This window comes from Panthera uncia, chromosome F1, assembly GCF_023721935.1.
Source record: "Panthera uncia isolate 11264 chromosome F1, Puncia_PCG_1.0, whole genome shotgun sequence".
Taxonomy (NCBI): Eukaryota; Metazoa; Chordata; class Mammalia; order Carnivora; family Felidae; genus Panthera; species Panthera uncia.
In genome coordinates, this window is record NC_064813.1 from 25,713,582 (window position 1) to 25,734,338 (window position 20,757).

Here is a 20,757-nt window from a genome sequence, read left to right on the forward strand (position 1 = left end):
TATACGAAACAGTGTCTTGGGGAAATGCAGATGCTCCCAACAAGCTCTCATAGCTTTATATGTGACCTTCATGGTCACACAACTCATCCAAGAAAGGGTCCTTGTAGTCAAGGGAGGGACTTCGAACACTACTCTGGTGATTACTGGTGTTGAACATAAAATCTCTGTCTGCAGGGCCAGAAAGTTCTACATGTCTTGCCAGCCACCAAAGACCCCTTCATTTCCATCAAGATGTGCTGTTCTGTATGCCAGCTAGTTTCCTTCCAAAAAGGACATTTAACCATATGCAGGATGTGTTTAACAGCATAGGTGTTTGGCCATGGCATCTCTCATTTCCAAATTCTGAACCTGCTGCCTAACAGCTTTGTGAGCTTAGGCAAATTACCAAACTTCCCTCTTGGTTACCCTATTCATAAAAGAAGATAGTAATACCTTATAGGGTCATTGTGAGGATTAAATGAAACAATGTGTGTCATGGCAATGGTGTAATTTTCAATGTATAGCACAATCTCAAAAAATTACAGCTTAAAAAAATCAACCTGAAACAAGCCCTATATTACTGCTGTAAACTAGCCAACAGGTGTAAAGTGTGTTATGCTTTCTCCAACTCAACAGATCTAAAACCTATCCTCCTTCCCTCAAAACCTCTTTGTCCTGTGTTCTCCCCTAGCCACATAGTGACTCAATTCAGAAATCTAGAAGCAGTCCAAGAGGCTTCCCTCTTATTTTTACCCCCAGTCCACACTCAGACACACCCAAAGAGTCACCAAGACATGCACATGCTGTCTAACCAACACCTCTTGGATCTGGCCCATCCTGTCCATAGCCACACCACTGGGTTGCTTTGGACCTCACTGCTTCTTCTGCTTTGCTCCTAAAGTGTCTCCCTGTCTTCAGTCTTGTTTCTCTAAATAATTTCTTCAGGATGATCATCTTTTTTTTTAATTTATTTTTTTAATTTACATCTAAGTTTGTTAGCATACAGTACAATGATTTCAGGAGTAGATTCCTTAAAGCCCTTTACCCATTTAGCCCATCCCCGCTCCCACAACCCCTCCAGTAACCCTTTGTTTGTTCTCCATATTTAAGAGTGTCTTGTGTTTTGTCCCCCTCCCTGTTTTTACATTATTTTTGCTTCCCTTCCCTTATGTTCAGGATGATCATCTTTGATTGTAAACTGGTCATCTTCCCTGCTTAAAACTTGAGAACCTCCCAAGAGCTTCCGGAATCAGATTTAAACTCATTAGCTTAGCCCATATAATGAGCCCTTCATGATGAGCCTCTGCCTTTGCCTCAAGTTTCATGTTCTCTACTTTTCCTGACTTGATTCATTCAAGTTACTCAAAATATACCTTTTATACCTTCTTGACTACTAACCTGCTGGGATGTCCTCCCTTTTGCTTCTAGTCAACCATTACTCATTCTTTTAAACTACGTCTCAATGGCAATTTCTTCACTTGGCCTTGACTGATCTTTGCCTCTTCTAATCTAAATGCTTTCCCTGTGCTGTCTCTCTACCTAGACTACAAGCTCCTTGAGGGTAACAGCTCTCTGTCCTTGTTTGATATATCCTCAGCCCCTAGAAGCAGGTGATGTACAGCAAGAACTCAGTAATATTAGCTGCATGAATAATTGAATTTCTATGGTTGATTCCAGTGTCTGAATCCCGGCAGGAAAATTACTGTATAGTTCACCTACACACAAGTCAGGTCTGGGAGATGCTGAGGTGCCATCTTCTAATATCCAAAGAGAAGCAATGACAGGTGATTCAGGAGATCCAAAGTTTAATATTGAAGATACACTTGTTGGTCTCTTCCTTCTGGACAGGACCTAGGTCCTATTCAATTTTGTATCCTCAGTTATGCCTTGCAAGATAGTAGGTGCTCAAAATATGTGACATCTACAAATCTTAAAAAAATATACGGTATATATATTAAATAAATTGCTTTGGATAGGGCTAAAACCCTGGATCTGTTTGAATTTAGATTCCATTACATATATTTTAAATTATTTCCTTAATCAATCTACAATCTCCTTATTTTATCTTTGTGATCTCAGTCTAGCAAAGTGTCTTGTGTATAGTAAATACTCAATAAGCATTTGCTGAATTGCACTTAATTCTCAAACCCACTCAGCAAATGAGTTGGTGGCAGGACAGACAGACAGCTGTAACCATGCTTGTTATGGGAGCCATTCCACTCACTCAAGAGATGGAACCAGAAGAATTCCTCCTCTAATAGGGAAAGTTCACCACTCCCCATTAGTCCTTAAGGCAAGAGGATCTGGACAGTGGGTCTTGGCATTTTATACCCTGTATGTACCAGGTCACACTGTGTACATGAAGACTAGTGTATGTGAATAAGTGTGTGCGTGAATGCATGTGCAGATTAAAACTCACACTAAAGTCTGTATGGACAGGATACTCTAGGCTAACCCTCAGCAGCCTTTCTCTAGTTGTGCCATGTTGTCAATATCCCTGGATGGAGGCCACATGATACGTTTAAAAACACATGGAAGCAAAGATGCTTTGAAAACTATGACATGCTTCACATACATGAGGTTTCCAATTGCTTCTGGTGTGCATTTGTAAGCATCTCTGGCCTGGCTGTCCCTGTCCCAGTTTGGAGACAGCACAACTGCTCCCCCAAGCCTACCTTCCTCCCTCCAGAAGCCCTGGGAGCAGTGGATAGAGGCAATGGGCTAGCTTAGGGCCATTTTCTGTTTGTGTGCACCTTCTGCCCTGTAGTCCTGTGCTTATGCAGTTCTGGTTTGTTTCCATGGAGACAGGAAGCTCTGCTTCTCTTCAAACCTAAGCTAATGGTTTTCATCAAATCCCATTTCCTCTGAGACAAGTAAAAACACTGCAATGCTTCTATCTATACTTCCTCTTTAAATACATCGAGGGTGACCAACTTACCTCACAGCCCTCCTTTCACTGAGTCCCATGCCTCTGAGATGGGTGGCTCAGTTACTTGCACACTTCGTATCCAGTGAGTCATGAGCACTGGCATAGGCTGCCTGCCCCCTCTCACTCAGACTCATCTCATCACTTGCCCAACATAGGGGCTCTTCCTTCCACTGCCTTCTTTCTCTGCTTTAGGAAAGCCTTCTCTCTCTGCTTTAGGAAAGCCTTCTCATATAACATTCAAACTGCCTTCAGGTCACTGGGAACATGTCCCCTGGAAATAAAATCTCCAGAGCTTTTCTCTAGGTTTCAAGTACAATTCCCAACCAAATGCTTACTCAAAAGAGAAAGTCTACATCCCCTCCAGAGGCATGTGAGAACCAGACCAAGCAGAAGAGAGCATCCTTGGCCCTCTGTACACAGAACTAGCTACTGCTAAACCCTCTGCAGACACTGGTAAAACTCCATATGTGTTGAGCATCAGAATGTGAAAAAGAAACAGGGACAGAAATATTTCACTCCCAGCCTGTAAGGCCCCTATTGTTAACACTCTTTTAAATGTCAGAATTTATTTACACCAGCTGTTCCCAGCTGCTGTTTTCACTTCCTAGGCTACTCCAGAAGTGCTAAGGAGACATATGCCATCCCAGGTCTGTTTCATCTCCCAACCTGAGGAGGCTGTCTCCCCATCAGAGGGGAGCTGATGGTCTCACAGCCTGTTCACACAAAATATCACAGGCTGCTACTCAGATGATAGCCACCTAGACCTAACAGGTGGAGAAAATGAATGTCAGTATTATCAAAGGACATAAGAGCTAATGGCTACTCGATGCCAGACCCTGGGCTAGGTCTCTGTCAATGAAAGACATTACTATCCCATTTTACAGAGAAGGAGGTGAGCTCAGAGTAATTTATCCAAATGCACAATGCTGGTAAGTGGCAAGATTAGGGTCTCACTCATGACTGTCACATGCCAAAAGATCACGATTCCACCAATGTGCCACTCTTTCCCATCCAGAGAAGGACATAGGAGAACTAAAAGAAACAACTCCAAACCAGAGATGGTCTATCAGACTGGATACAGTTAGACATAGAAATTGTCCTGGAGGGCAGTGCTCTGTCCTAGTTCCAGCTCTGTTAAAGTATGTCTTGAACCCATATAGAAGCCTTATTTGGAACATGGTTGATTTGTTCGCATAGCATCTATTTCCCTCCCTCTTCAAATAGTAAGAACAGGGCTTGAATTTTCTAAATTAACCATGGACACACTTTGGAAACAAGTAGGGATAAAGAACATCAAGTAAGATTACATAAATAAGAGATTATCCCTTCTGCATAAATACATGACGAATGAAGTCTATGGTCAAGCTCCTTCCATACGTAGTCACTGAGAGATAGTATCTGAGTTGTAGGTACAGGCAATATGGAGCAAATGACCTAGAGCAGTGCTTGGACATAAAGGATGTCAATAAATGCTCACTGAATGAGTAAATATATAAGAAGTCCCATTACATCTTATGACTTTCCACTCAAGATGCACAGTATTAAGAATGTCTTCACAGTGCTTCCTGCTTTTATTTCATAACCATTTCACAAGTCACCACAGGCTCTCAATACCACATACTTGGACTAGTATGGTCATTTCCCCCTTAATCCTAGTGAATCTGGTCTCTCCCCATGTCAATGCTTCCCCCACTGATGCTAGATGAATGGTCTTATATATTCCTTTCACCCCACACTTTTCTGTATATGCAGTAATTTTACTTTAAAATTTTATTTCTATTTTTCTCAAGGTATGCACATTGACTTTTAAACTCAAATATTTTTTAAAAACTTATGAAGAGATAGCCATCTACTGCCACACCTCTCCCCACCCCTGACTCTCACTCCCCAGAAACCATCATTTGTAAGTTTTACCTGTATTTTTTTCTAGTATCCTTTTTTAATTTTTTAATATTATACCTCCATAATTGATATTTATCTTTAAAAATTTTAATGTTTGTTTACTTTTGAGAGAGAGACAGAGGAAGAGTGGGGGAGGGGCAGAGAGACAGAGAGGCAGACAGACAGACAGACAGAATCTGAAGCAGGATCCAGGCTCTGATCTGTCAGAACAGAGCCCAATGTGGGGCTTGCAAGATTATGACCTGAGGCAAAGTTGGTCGCTTAACCGACTGAGCCACGCAGGCACCCCTATTTTTCAATTTAGGATACTGCTTAAAGACTTTCTTACTATGGAACCTAAGATTTTAGTCTTTGACATTCCCTTCCCCTCCCCTTATTTATCTTCCCCCATCCTCTCAAGGCAATTATAACACCATACGGGGTCATTTCACAATCCATTAAGGCTCAGCTACACACAAAACTAACTTACGATGCTTACGTGTCTCTAGTGGTAACCCTTTTGTATTTTGTGGAGTTGCTCAGATGGAGGTGTGTGCATATAAATACATATATGAATATGTTTATACACAATTCAAACATTTATATATATATATACACATATATATAAATTATATATTCATATATATAATCCTCACAAAACCTTTGAACTTTTCTGAATACAATGTACATCAGGGAATAACTTGCTTAATTCTTTCCTTAAAGATATCATTCTTAAGCTCTCTGTCATCCTATCCAAATCTGAATTTGCTGCTCTCTAGGTCTTCTGACAGTTATCATTGTAGACTTCCCTTCATAATCATCCTGGAATCCCCTTTGCCTGTTTTCTCTATCGAATCCCTTGTTTGCATGAATATCATGTCCTTCTCTTTCTTCAATTAATTCCTTATTTTTAGAGATTCACATTCTCCAGTAACTTCTTCAGAAAGACAGTCTCAAAATACTGCCATTCCATTCTCAGAAATTATTGCTATTTTGGCTGGGTATAGATTTCTATCTTGGAAATTTTTTTCCTTAAGAAATATTTAGGAACTTCTCTGTTCAATTCTAACTTTAAGTATCATTGAGAAGCCCAAAGCCACCCTAACTCCTGATTCTTTGTTGTTAAAATATATTGCCTTCCCAATAACCAGAAGCTTTTGGAATATTATCTTTATTCAGATGTTCTGAAATTTTATGATGATTTATCTTGGTGTGTGGTCTCTTTTCATTAGTTGTGTCAAATGCTCAGTGGGCATTTTTATTATTAATTAATTAAATTAATTTGTTCCCTTTTATATCCATACCCTCTTCCCATATTTCTGCTATACAAACTGCCCTTACAATAGACAGGTTTCCTCTGCTATCTGAAAGTTTACTTTACACCACTTCACTTTCATGAAAAACCCACATTAGTACATATTTTTGATAAATGAAAAAAATCCAAAGGGCATTTTTGCTTTTACAAAATGGTAATTGTTTCTTTGTTTTACACCACATTGGTATATGAAAGTTTTCACAAGAATGCTCTACTTTCAAATAAACAGCAAAAAAAAATCTGATTAAAAAATCGAGAGGACCTGAATAGATATTTTTTTCCAGAGACAATGTACAGATGGCCAACAGTCACAAAGATGCTCAACATCACTAATCAAAGAAATGAAAGTCAAAACCATAATTAGGTATCATACCACACCAGTCAGAATGGCTAGTAGCAAAAAGGATAAGAAATAAGTGTTAGCAAGGAGAAAAGTGAACCCTTGTGCACTGTTGGTAGGGATGTAAGTTGGTTCAACCACTGTGGTAAATAATATGGAGTTTCCTCAAAAATTTAAAAACAGAAACACCATATGATCCATTAATTCCACTACCAGATATTTACCCCCCAAAAATTAAAACACTAATTTGAAAAGATATAAGCACCCCTATGTTATTGCAGCACTATTTACAACAGCCAGGATATGGAAGTAACTCAAGTGTCCATCCACAGAGAAATGGATAAAGAATATGTGGCATACATAGACAATGGAATATTACTAAGTTATAAAAAAGAATGGGGTCTTGCCACTTGTGACAACATGGATGGACATAGGGTATATTATGTGAAGTGAAATAAGTCAGAGAAAGAAAAACGTCACATGATTTCACTTATATGTGAAATATAAAAAAACAAAACAAATGAAAAAACAAACAAAAACCAGATTCTTAAATACAGACAACTCGTGGTTGTCAGAGAGGGGAAGTAAGTGGGGTGGGGGGTGCAAAACCGATAAAAATATTAAGAGTTACACATTTTCAGTTATAAAACAAGTAAGTCCTGAAGCCAAATAGTATAGCAAAGGGAATATAATCAATTATATTGTAATAATGTTGTATGGTGACTACACTTATCATAGTAAGTGCCAAGTAATGTATAGAATTGTTGAATCAATAGACTGTAAACCTGAAACTACTTTAAAATTTTATGTTAAAGGGGGCATCTGGGTGGCTCAGTCAGTTAAGTGTTCGACTTCAGCTCAGGTCATTATCTCATGGCTTGTGGGTTCGAGCTCTGTGTCGGGCTCTGTGCTGACAGCCCAGAGCCTGGAGCCCACTTAGGATTCTGTGTCTCCCTCTCTCTCTGCCCCTCCCCTGCTCACACTCTGTCTCTCTCTCCTCCAAAATTAAATAAACTTAAAAAAAAAAAAAAACAAAGAATGCTCTACTTTCAAGAGAAACTTGTACTCAATGTATACTTTTTATTGAATGCATTCTTACAATCTATGTATTTTGTGTGCATGTATTTTTACATGCATTATACTATACTATTTCTTGTTTTCACTAAATTTTATGCTTTTAAGATACTCTATGTTTTCGTGTGTACATAGTATTTGTTGCTCCTAACTGCTGCATAGTATGTCATGGGATGCATCTCACAGTTTACCCATGTACTTTACCAACTGTGGATGCCCAGGTTCTCTCCAACTTCCCATCACCAAAAACTAATGCTGGAAAGAATATCCTTGCGCATGTTTCAACAGACTTTTACTCTGGCAATGTGTGTTTACTGATTCTGGAAACATTTTTAGTATTTTTACTTGTAAGTTTCCCCCTGCCCTCTTCCCTGTTCTCTTTATGGACTCTTATAAGCTGAATGTTGGACTAACCCTCTGATTTTTTAAAAATTTTTGTTCTACTTTCTAGGTGATTTCATTAATCTTGTATTCCAACCATTTACTCCTCATTATTTTCATTACATATTTATATTTTTTTACATTAATTCATGTTGCATTAATGAAATTTTACATTATTTATTTTACATTAATTTCCAAGGGCTCTTCTTAACTGCTAAATGTTCTCCTTTTTTTATTTTTTATTTTGTGATTAAAATGATTTCTCTTCGACCTCTGCTAATATCAATTACACTTTTTAAGAGTTATCTTTTGTACCCTCCATCATTCACATTCCCTCAAGTCCTTTTTTTTTTTAAGAGAGAGGGAGTGCATGCCAGGGAGAGGGGTAGAGGGAGTGGGGGAGAGAGAGAATCTTAAGCAGGCTCCATGCTCAGCACAGAGCCCAACACTACTCAATTTCATGACCTCGGGATCATGACTGAAGCTGAAATCAAGAGTCAGATGCTCAACTGACTAACCAGGCGCCCCCTCAAGTTCCTTTTTTCTGTATATTATTTTGTTTTTGTCTTTTGTTTTGGATATCTTTTTCCAATGCTGATGATCCCTACTCTGCCTTAATATTTAAGAGCAGTGTCAAAAAAGCTTATTAGAAACTCTTGTGTGTGGATGGCTGGAGCTTGTAGAATGATAAGTGTAATGGGTTTAATGACCCTGCAAAAAAATGTATGTCCACATCCTAATTCCTGTATCCTATGAATGTTACCTTATTTGGGAAAAAAGTCCTTGCAGATGTAATTAAGTTAAGGGTCTTGAGAAACCCTAAATCCAATGACAAATGTCCTCATAAGAAAGAGGCCCAGGGAGATTTTAGACAAAAGACAAGGAGGCAATGTGACCACAGAGGCAGAGACCAGGGTGATGTAGCCACTAGCCAAGGAATACTTGGGAGTCACCAGTGACTGGAAAAGGAAGGAAATAAATTCACCCCTAGAGCCCTTAGAGGAAGTAAGACCCTGCCATATTTTGGACCTCTAGCATCCAGAACTGTGAGAGAATTAATTTTATTCACAGTGTGAAGCCACCTAGTTGTGTTCATTTGTTGTGGCAGCCACAGGAAACTAATATGAGCCTCACTGAGGGCAATGGGTGGGAACCGTTTCTCTGGCCATCCTCAGGTATCAGTACACATAATATTCTTCTCTTAAGATGGATGGTTTCCCCACAGAGGAACCCTACTAACCCTTACCATACCAGATTGATCCACTTCTGAGAGTTAAGAGTAGGCAGATGTGGGCTGGAAGCATGACATTCAGTTTGTGGACTTTCATTCCAGCATATCAACCCTACCCTCAGAAGCACCTGATGTTACCGTTGCAAATTTTTGATTCAGACTCTACAGAGATAGTAAGTCTTCCGACTTTGGCTGGGGTGGGTGTTGGACAGGGCAGACACCTGTGAGACTTGTTTGGGGCTAGATAACTAGGGTGTTGGATAGATGCGGATAGAGATCTAGGGTGTTGGATAGATGTCCTCTAAGTGTTCCTTATGAGGACTTTTGACCAATCCTCTTGTTTTTAGTGCCATCCATATTTCATCTCTCAGACATATGTGGTGCCTTGAATTCTGGAGGCTTTCCAGGACTGTGGAAGGTTCGGAAGGAAAATTATTTTGCCTTTTTATTGGCATTCCTCACCAAAGGCAGTTAAACCTCAGCTTTCCCACCACTAGATCAGTTACCATTTACTCTCTGCCTTCAAAAATTTTGTTGACCTCTCTCATCTGTTGTCATTTCCTCTCCCGTTCTGTCACTGTGCCCTTCTTAAATTATTTTTTTCCTGTGTTAGTAGAATTACAAGACATGGTGAATTTCATTCAACCTTCTATGTTTAACAGAAGCACTACCTTGTAATTTCCATTTGAAGAACTTATGCTACTCAGAGAAGAAATTAAATTCATTTTTGCTTAGAAAAATGTAAGACCTTCTAAAATCAACCCCTGTTGTAGCTCTATTTTACACTTTACATTTCCCAAATGCTCTAGGTAAATTAGGCTCATTATAATCCTGTCCTATTGCAAGATGAGTCCCATTTCTTCAATTTTTCTTATGGTGTGGTGCTCTCATTCATGGAATGTTCACTCACATATAACCTATTTTATCCTATTACATATTGTGTGTCCCAAGCAAAATCTCAGTCCTTCATGAAGCAATTCCTAATAATCTCAGACTATATAATAGATTTGTTCCTTGCCCCAAATTATCTGTATCTCATATTAGTCAGTAAAAGAACTCCATTTCCTGTCTAAATGTTTGTGCCCTGTCCCCAAAACACAGTTATATAAAATTTTTTATTATATATATAAAATTTATTGTCAAATTGGTTTCCATACAACACCCAGTGCTCATCCCAACAGGTGCCCTCCTCAATGCCCACACCCACTTTCCCCTCTCCCCCACCCCCCATCAACCCTCAGTTTGTTCTCAGTATTTAAGAGTCTCTTATGGTTTGCCTCCTTCCGTCTCTAACATTTTTGTCCCCTTCCCCTCCCCACTGGTCTTCTGTTAAGTTTCTCAGGATCCACATATGAGTGAAACATATGGTATCTTTCTCTGCCTGACTTATTTCACTTAGCATAACACTCTCCAGTTCCATCCACGTTGGATAGGAACCATGCCTTAGACTTTATGTGCTCTTTGCTATGCTTACCATGGCTTTAGACACTGAGTACTTGCTGACTGATGTACACTAATCCAAGCTACAAATATGGAATTTGATGTTCAATAAATGATAGAGTAAGAATCTTTGAGGGTAAAACCTCTATCTTATTCAACCTCACATCCCTCACAACTAGCTTGGTGTTGGACAAAGAAGATCTATGACTGCTGAATGACTGAATGAAAGGATGTATATGAATCAATGAACTCTCACTGGATACTATATTCAACGTTGTACCTGGCTTAAATATTTTTTTAACTCGTAAGAAAAATAAAGACGATTAAACAATGTGCACTACTGCATTTCCAGCATCTCGAATAGCACCTCACACAGGGGCTGCCCTAAAGGGAGGTTAAATGAATGAACTGGCCAGTAGTCCAGAGCATTAGTTTACAGTTGGAAAGAAGTTAAGAGGAGAGAGGAACATCTGGCTTACCCGGAAAGCACTCCCAGAACGAGGTTGAGAACAAAGAAGGATCCAATGATGATGAGGGGGATGAAGTACAGCCAATTCCAGGTGGCTCCTAAGGCATCATTGGTCTGAAAGAAAGAATAACGCTTCCTTAATATTTTACCAAAACCATGTGCCAGAAGAAGGCTTCCGTTCCTGAAGTTTCACATATAGGGTGATATAACAAGCATGGAGCAATACAGTTAAACACTGCCTGCTTTATTCCCAGTTTGGTGTTATTGTGGGTTAACTCATATTCTCCCATGTACACAGTATAGGACACTGCATTAGCCTCACACAACACCCTGAGTAGGAGTGGTCCAACACCCTTACTTAACAGCTAAGATAACTGAACCCAGAGAGGTCAAGTACTTTTCCAAGATCATACAAACAATTGCTGGTTTTTATAGTGTTTAACGAAGTGGGTTCTAAGCTTTTGGAGTCTAAATTGGGCAAATTCTCAAAAATCAGAGGCAAGCTGTGTCCATCTGCTCCATGGATGCTGGCAAAAGCCTGGACAGGACTGCTTGGGAGACATTATTGTCATCCACATCCTGCTTAGTCCTTGACCCTGCACTCTTTCTTTCTTCTATCACAGTCCAATAGTACAGAGCTGGCTCAGGCTTGGGCCCAACAAGGCTCTGGACAGAATAAGGAATAAATCTAGATTTAAAGATCAATCCTTTCCTCTCTAATCCGAACACACAGTGAAGTGAAAAATGCATGGAAATCCATATTCTGGATTCTTATGCTACAAGTGAGATTCATGGCCCCTGAATACTTAGAGGCTGAGGGAGGATTACACCACATGGCTTAGCCAAAAGAAGCAACCCTTGGCAGGATGTCTTATTAGGACCTAGGAACCATTTGGGAGCATTTTGAAAAGTCTTCTCTAACACTTCAGCCTCTCAACTAAACTTCACCTTGACCCTTCCTCCCCATAATATCAATCCCAAATCTTTCTAATCAGTCTCCTTGAATTGCATTTTATATATGCAGGCTTTTGAAATCCCCCTCCAACCCCACACCAGCCCCTCACATGCAAACTGTAATACCCATCTGAAACAATTAAAAGATATTTTATTCTTAATTCACTGGAGAAACAACGCTATGAAAGTCAAATGCCATGACTAAAATTCACAGGCTAAATTACTAAAATTAAGATCTGAACTCAGAATTTCCATGACAAAATGCTTCTTATCCCTGTGATTTACCTTTTCCTCTTCTCACTGCTAAGCTTTACAAACATATTTTTGATTCATTGCCCTCATGCTTCTGGTGGTCTCTGAGGACATTCTTTCTTTTCTCTCAAATTATCTAATTTTCTTTCTGCCTCCTATTGAAATATGTCAGTCCACAGAATATAGCTTCCCACTGATCATGGAAGCTATCACTGCACAGAATTTTCCATTAAAAATAGCTTTTAAGAAAACCTCTTTCACCAAACTTGTATCTTTTGTCTTGCCCCCACACTGTTCAGAGACGGATGATTGCAAATGAAGCAGAATATAAGTTAAAAACAAACACCCTCTGAATTGTATGGGACAAAAGTGGGGATCCGCCAGTTTCAGTCTGTAAGTTCTAACTCTTTGGTTCAAACAGGTCTGATCAGTTAAATGCAAGCAGGGAACATGTGGGCCAGACCTCAAAGAAAGCTGCTCCTGATTATCAGAAAGAAGATGCAGAAGAACTAGTTATCAAGGGCCACAAGGGATTTTAAAGAACATAAGAAGCTGTTTTTTTTTTTTTTCCGGGACAGTTGAGACATGGTCCTTCCTGTGAGCTGAAGGATAGGATCACAGGATCCATGTATAAATAGCTCTACCTTTATTCATGATTACAAATGCAACATTTTTGTAAAGACTGGTTAGCTCGGAGGGCTCACCAGTGGTGCACCAGAAGTTGGAGTGACTATATGGTTTAGCCAGAGTCCCCCCCACCTCCCCCCAGCATTCTTTGGCAGCAAGGACTAAGTCTGCTCCCAGCACCCAGATCAGGGCTCAGCTGCCAATAAACATTAGTTGGTACCAGCAATGGAAAGGATGAAATTGTGACTGTTAAGGTGTCTTTGGTCCCAGGAGTGACTGAGCTACTGTTTGAGGATGGCTAGAGCAATTTCAGTTGGGTGATGATTTGCCAGAGACACTGTAGAGTGAATAACATTTCCCAAAAAGTGTTCTCACTGCTAGTGATCTGCAAGATGTTAATGTGTTCTGTGGAAAATGAGCTTCTGTGACCAAAGAGACTTAGGAAACACAACAGATTATACTTTCCCCTTAGCCTGTGGGAAGACTCATGAAAGGCACATTATTAACTTCAATATCATTTCATACACTTCCTTGATTATGAAACCCCTCTTTTTGAAGAAAATCTATTAACACATGAGGAAATACAGCCTGTGAAATGCAGGGACAAGAAGACTCTTCTCATGAGCCCAAAGTCTAGAACGCACTTCCCAGTTCTCCCAGAAAAAAACAATGACAAGGACAGTGTCTCTTTATCCACGTGTTGTGAGAATGTTTTGGTTTGGGTTTAACCCACCTTAAGGCAAGAATCTTAACTGTCTGTTCATTTCTATACCTGGCACCTAATGAAGTGTTTGGCACATGGAGTGTGTGTGGTTCAACTACTCAATAAACAACCACAATTTGAATAAGAGAATTCTCGTGTTTAAAATGAACCAAAAAAACCCAAAAAACAAAAAACCACAAAACTTTCATTCTGATAGTCTCCTTTCAAGCTTTGTCTGAATTGTTTTTTTAAGAAAAACTGTCCTCCACTATGGCATTGGGACCTGTCTGATGAGAAGAAGAGGAGGAAGGGGAAGAGAAAGAGAAAGACTAGGAGGACACCAAGGCCAGGGGCACTATCCCCTGAGGGAATTATTATAGATGACTGACAGCTTAAAAGGTTCTTCTGGAGAAAGCAGCTTGACAGCGCCCTGAGATTATTCACAAACCTTTTAATAGACTTGCCGCACCCTCTCTACACCTTTCTTCTCTCCCTTGGGTTTCCTCCCATTTCTTTCCCTCCCATCTTTCCCCACCAGGAGGCCTCACCCTCATCTCACATGCCCTTCAGTGGATCAATGACAAATCCATCAGGACAAGGGGACATAGCTCAGCAGGAAGTGAGCAAAGGACTTCCCATTTCCCTCCCCCACAATGACATGGTTCTTTCTGATGCTAATTAGAACTCCAATCTCCTTCTGATTCATTATTAAAACCTTAAAATTATCCAGTGGAGGAGAGACAACTACTAAAGTGTCTTTTGAGACTGAAAAAAAAGAAAGTTATCGACAACTCTCAAGTGAGCAAAAGCCCCGAAACCATGTGAGGTGGGAGTCAGGAACACCAAGGAGAAAGTTGCCAGTGTAATAACCTCAGAGCTATGAGTGTGTTTTCTCTCAGGTGTCCCTGTGCCTGTGTCACAGTAGGAGGGGAAGAGAGGAAGGCTGCCTGGGTGAGAAGCTCTCTCTCTCTCATCCTTTCTCCAAACTCCTCTGCTTCTGTGACTCTGACAAGCTGCTTGCATGCGGGATCAACACACTCTACTTACCCTGGTGACTCTTCCTTCAGGAACAGAGGATGGCCATGCTAAATGTTCTGAGCGAGATTCTGGGGAAGGAGACCCACAGCCTTCTGAACATGTTCCACTAGATTCTGGCCCAAGAGTCTCACAGTAGAACCTTCCCTGCCCAGACCGCTGCTGTGGAGCAGCTAAGTAAGTATAAACCAGGCTCCTCCCTGCAAAGAAGGCTGCACAAGGAGTGCCAGCCTCTTCATTCCCCACCATTCATGGAACACCTACTCTTTGTCAGCCATTACAGAACAGTGTTTTTCTTTGGGGCAATGTCCTCTTACTTAAAGCGCTGATTCTCCTCCCACCCAACCCAGCCAAGCCCCTAGACTGCTGTCTTTCTCACCTGCTGATTCCCCAAGTGACACACACATGTACACGTGCGCATGATGGGGGTAATGACAGACAGAGAAAGCAGTTGGGGGTGGCAGCCCGCCTGCACAGGGTGTGCTCAGCGGGTACCAGTCCTGACACCGTGAAATGTGTTCCTTTGGGAACCTGCCTGATTGGGGGTGGTGAGTGCACCCACTCCCTGTGTAAACAGGCACACATGGCAATTATCACATTAATCTCTGGAGGACTGGGGGAAATGGTAGAAGGTGGGGTGGGAGGAGCAGGATTGAGGAGAAAGAGGAGGATGGAGACAGCAAGATGAAGGGAGGAGGTCCAATGGTTCTCCCAGACTGAAGCTGTATATGCAGAGCCAAGCCCCCATCCTTGAACTCAGGTCTCTATCAGGGTTCCACAGGGCTCTGGAGAATATACTGTTTTCCTTCTATGTACATGCCTTTCATAGAGGAGGGCCTCTTCTATGTACATGCCTCTCATAGAGCAAGTCTCATCAAGAGACTGAGTGAGCTGGGACTGGGGAAATGGGGGATATGGATTCTAGGGTCATTTCAGGAAAGGAGAGGGTCTCTGGGACACACCTGCTTCCTAGGCTGGAGACAGCATCTGTTGGCAAGCCTGGGCTGGCCTACAGAAGGGTTTCTCAGCCAGGGCACTGTTGGCATTTTGGGCTGGATAATTCTTTGTTGGAGGGTAATTCTGGTTAATTCTGTCCCATGTGGTGCATTTGCAGGATCCCTGGCTTCTACCCACTAGATGCCAGTAGCACTCCCCCACCTGTGACAACCAAAGGTGTTTCTGGAATTGCCAAATGTCCAGAGGAACAAAAACAGTTTCCAGTGGAGAATGACAGGCTGAGAGGCTTTGTCCCAAGGAGAAATCTTTGGAATCACCAACCAATCTCGGGTCAAGACATGGTCGGAATGGCCACTGTAGGCTTCCAAAAAGGCCAGCCCATCCATTTCAGCAAAAGCATCTGTCCAAGGCCTCTGCTGACACCCCAGGGAGAGAAAGTTCAGGAAGGGCAAGCATGGGAATGAAAGGAACAGAAGCCAAAGGCTGGCTCCACCAAGTACCACCTTCCTCAAAGGGCAGCATACCAGGAATCCCCCAGTGGATGGCCTTCCCTGGCCTCTGCTTAATTCCAGCACCAAGTGTGACAGCTCCTCTTCCACCCTCAAGGGACCTGGGGTTCATGTTTTGGAGCCAGAATGCCATATTTTGTTCAACAAATTTGTGGACCATGTACTTTGTGACAGATAGTCTCCTAGGTGTTGGGGATAAATGATGAGCAAAACAGCATCAGGTCCTGGCTGTTGTGAAACACAGCACAACAAGGGACCTGCATTAAATAGATGAGGAACACATATACACCTACGACCTTCAGCTGTTTGCTATAAAGGGGCCACACTGGGCAGGGATGCAAAGGGGCATTTGATCTGGTCTAGGTGGTCAGGCAAGGATTCCCTGGAACTTTCAATGAAGCTTTGAGAGAAAAGAACCACATGAGAGTCTAACACACAACCCCTGGCTGAGACAGCAGAGGTCAGAAAGGCAGATGAAGGGTTTATTATGGAAGGGAAACAAAGAGGAGAAAAAGGTGATTAAGAAGTGCCAAGAAGGAGGGGGCACGTAAGAGAAAAAGGAGGATAGGGATGCCCTCTCAGAATGAACTCCTACCACCCTGTAACAGCAGTCTCCTTGCTCCTTTATGGATGTTATACTGAAACATCTATGCACCGTAAGGGCACCCCTTGATGGATTTTTTCAAAGTGTACATAATTGTCTGACCAGCATCCAGATAAGCCCAGTTCTTCCCTCATGCCCCATCCTAGACACCATCTCCCTTTCCTCAAATATAACATTAGCCTGACTTCTATTATCATCAATTATGTCAGTTTAATTGGAAAGCCATATCTAAGCACTTTCCCGCATATGCTGAGCCATCCATTGAGCCATCTTTGCTTAGGACTTTAGCTTGCTCAGGAATTTACATTCAGAATAGCCCTCTCCCACCCTGCCTCCTACCCTGATCCCTGCCTGGCTCTCACCAACCTGGATGCCGTAAGTTCTGTGCCGCTCCCATTAGGTACCCTTCACCTGCAGGTGCACCCATCCTCCAGCAGCCATATGTGTTGGCTCGCACCTGGACCCTTCTCAGAAGTTTGGCCTTGGATGACAAAACTGCCTCACCTGGGAGTCTATACCTGCCCTTGGAGTTGGGGGACCTATATCCAATGACTAACTGACATAAGGGTATCAATGGCACAGCCCCTCTTCCTCTGGGTGGGACCAACTCTGGGTTGCAATTCACACTCCTGACCTGCCTGTGGGATATGGCTGAGGTTAAAACTTCTGAAATCACGTCTGTATAATATTTTCGCCTGACCTATCCTGGTTCCCTCATACCTTTACTGCTTTCTCTGGAAAGCAGTCACTCAAGAAATCATTGCCCCAGGAATCTGTCCCAGTACCTGTTTACAGGGAATCTGACTTAATACATTATACCTTTTCTCATCAGGTTGTTGTTGTTGTAACATTTATTTATTTTTGAGAAAGACAGGGCAGGAGCGAGGAGGGGCAGAGAGAAGGAGACACAGGATCTGAAGCAGGCTCCAGGCTCTGAGCTGTCCATACAGAGCCCAACACAGGCTCGAACCCACAGACTGCAAGATCATGACCTGAGCCAAAGTCAGATGCTTAACCAACTGAGCCACCCAGGCGCCTCTCTCATCAGGGTTTTGACCAACTTTACAAAGAGGCAACACCCCACCCCTGAGTCAAGAGTTGGATGGTGTTTCTAAGGGAAGAGCCATTTATACTCCTCTGACCACACTCACATTCCAGGAAAAGGACACAAAATGCTGACTCTAAAACCACTGGGCTATTAAAGGCAATATGGATTATCCAACCTGGTTCCCTGCATACCAAGAATTCCAGCAATGGTCTTGGAAGATTATGAGAACATGCTATCCAACCCAACATTTGGTGGAAGAGGAAACTGAGGCCCAAATGAGCAAAGTGACCTGGAGTCACAATGTAGAACCACAGTTGGTCAACTGCTTTAGAACTCTTCACTCTCCATATCTCATGTAGTCCCAGGTCTCTCTTTTTAAATTTTTTTTAACAATGTTTATTTATTTTTGAGACAGAGGGAGACAGAGTACCAGTGGGGGAGGGGCAGAGAGAGAGGGAGACACAGAATCTGAAGCAGGCTCCAGGCTCTGAGCTGTCAGCACAGAGCCCAACGCAGGGCTCGAACCCATGAACTGTGAGATCATGACCTGAGCTGAAGTCAGACGCTTAACCGACTGAGACACCCAGGCGCCCCTAGTCCCAGGTCTCTTAAATACAATCCTAGCCATACTGTTACCACTTTCTGGGGGAGAACAAAAATGAATAGGAAAGCCAAAAACTAGGATCTGGCAGCCAGAAAGTAAGAGCTGTCTTCCCAGTCCTCAGGCAAGAAATAAGGGTAGAGGAGCAGGTGGAAAGAGTGAGGACAGAGAGCTCCAAGTAAAACACAACCACCTGCTGCTACCTGGCAAGGAGGCTGAACCTGTCAGTCCTGAAGGCAAAGCATTTTATTATGTCTCAGATTCCTGAGCATATTTAATCAACATTGTAAGCTTCCCCATACAAACAAAGCTCCAAAGGCAGCATCTGGCTTAGCTAGGGGCCCGTTACAAGTACTCAAGACTCAGCACACATTCTGGTTATTCCAAGCCCCTGAACTTGATGGCCAGGAGCCACTTTTTCTTGCTTGCCTGGATTGTCACTGACTGTCACCAAGGATGCAGCAGTGCCTTAGTCCAATGCAAAAGCACCTCGAGGAGTAACTTCCTATTGGATATTTCACCACGTATTCCCCTCCTACTCTTGCCAGTGGGAAAACAGCAGAACCAGTTTGGCAACAAAAGCCAGGAAAAAAAACAGCACTCCCACCCTCATCCACAAGCAGCAGTATGATGTGAATGAGACCAGGGTCAGGAGCTGCATACCAGGGAGCTCTGCTCAGCATCACGGGCAAGCAGTGCCCCATCCTGGGCATGGGTGGTGATCACCGTTGGCACTGGGGATACAAGCATTGATGCGTCAGTGAAAACCCATCCATACAGCTTGATGCTGGGAAGAGGACTCAAGTAATTGCCATCAAACTTAGTGTAAGTGGTGCCGCAACAGACCAGGAAGGCAGCCAAGACTGTATGTGTCCATATAAGCAAGGGCCTTAAAAACCCACATGGCCCAGGGCCCTGAAATCCTTAAAATCTCTTTGGATAAATCCTAATAATTCCAATATCATGGTTATGTGATGTTTATCCTGTCATCTCCCTTTTGGAGCTCTAGGCCAGAAGCCCAACACGGAGGAAGATCTTGTATCTATGAGACTGGGCTTGGGTTAAAGGGGGGGCTCGATATTTTCTTCTCTCTAGCTTTGTGTATGTTTGCAAATTTCTATAATAAAATGTTTTCAATTTTTCCAAAATTAAATGGAACAATTTACTTAAGTAGTTCAGGGTCATGTACAAATTTTAACAGTAAGTTCTGTTTTAGTCAAAATAGTGAAAAATGTTAACAGTGATGGTAACGGGGGTGGGAATAGAAACAAGCGATTAAAATAAAAGTTTTTATACCTTTCTATACTTTGAAACTTACCTGCAGTAACTTTTTTTTAATAATGAAAGAAAACAAAGACTATTGGGGAAAAAAAAGAGGGAGGGCGGGAGAGAGAGAGTGTGAGGAAAGGAGGGGGTGGGGTGAGAAAGAGAGAGGTGGGGGGAGAGGTCCTCCCTGCAACTGCAGCCCCAGATACTAGGCAGGCAGGCAGGCATTTTTGGAGTCACTGAAAAGCCAGGCCAGGGACAGCTGACCCTATGCGAAGCCATCCAGACTGGGATGCTGCTTTGCTCTGGGAAAAGGTGAGTGTGTTGTTCTGAAAGCACCATATGCTGCCTGGCCAAAGTACGTGACTGAAAGAGGAAATTGAAGAGGATGCATCCTATGATGATTAGCTAAAACACATCACCCTTTGACCCGTTCTACAGGGCTTGCTGATGAGAGACTTGATGTACTGTTTCCAGAAAGTCGGGAAGCAAAAAGTGCTCAGAGATTGAAGGAAGAGTCTCAGAAGACTATTCCTTTGAGGCTCAGGGACAAAGGGTACATGAGGCTTGATCGAATCTGTACACTGGCAGAGCTTTGTGGAGAGTCCTTTGTATTCCAGAAAACTGTGCTGATGACACCAGGGCAACAGGTCTTTCACCAGTTCCTAGCTGATTCTCTTCTCTATCTTATGGTCCTCAGGGATCAATCCTTCTAATTATAACCATTTGTTGCATTTCCATTGGTCCCCTGTCCCCTCCAGCTAACTAATGACTGCTTTCCATTCAGTATAAGAACTCAAATCTTTATCATCTTGCAGATTACAGAGATAGCACCCCTCATTTCACAGGTGAAGAACTGAGGATCGAAAGCTGGGTGAATGCTGAAAGATACTCCACTACTTGGCTATAGAAGAACTGGGCGGGGGGTGGTACCTGGGTGGTTCAGTCAGTTAAGGATCCAACTCTGGATTTCGACTCAGGTCATGATCTCATGGTTTTGTGAACTCGAGCCCTTAGGATTCTCTCTTTCTCCATCAGCCACTCCCCCATTCATGTTTCTCTCTCTCTCCCTCTCTTTCAAAACAAATACACTTAAAAAAAAAAAAGTCTAACTGAGATGCAGGACTTCTGTCCTGCAGCCCACTCTGCACAGCACTTCTAT

At 42.3% G+C, this 20,757-nt stretch overlaps 1 protein-coding gene across 1 annotated transcript in view; it reads right to left on the reverse strand.

The window, feature by feature from the left end:
• The window catches only part of LOC125925789 (voltage-dependent R-type calcium channel subunit alpha-1E-like), a 200,540-nt gene that overhangs the window by 55,928 nt on the left and 123,855 nt on the right, over positions 1–20,757 (reverse strand). Inside the window, exon 7 of the mRNA XM_049635045.1 lies at positions 11,050–11,153. Coding sequence (XP_049491002.1) covers positions 11,050–11,153 — 104 coding nt within the window. The remainder of the gene's footprint in view (positions 1–11,049; positions 11,154–20,757) is intronic.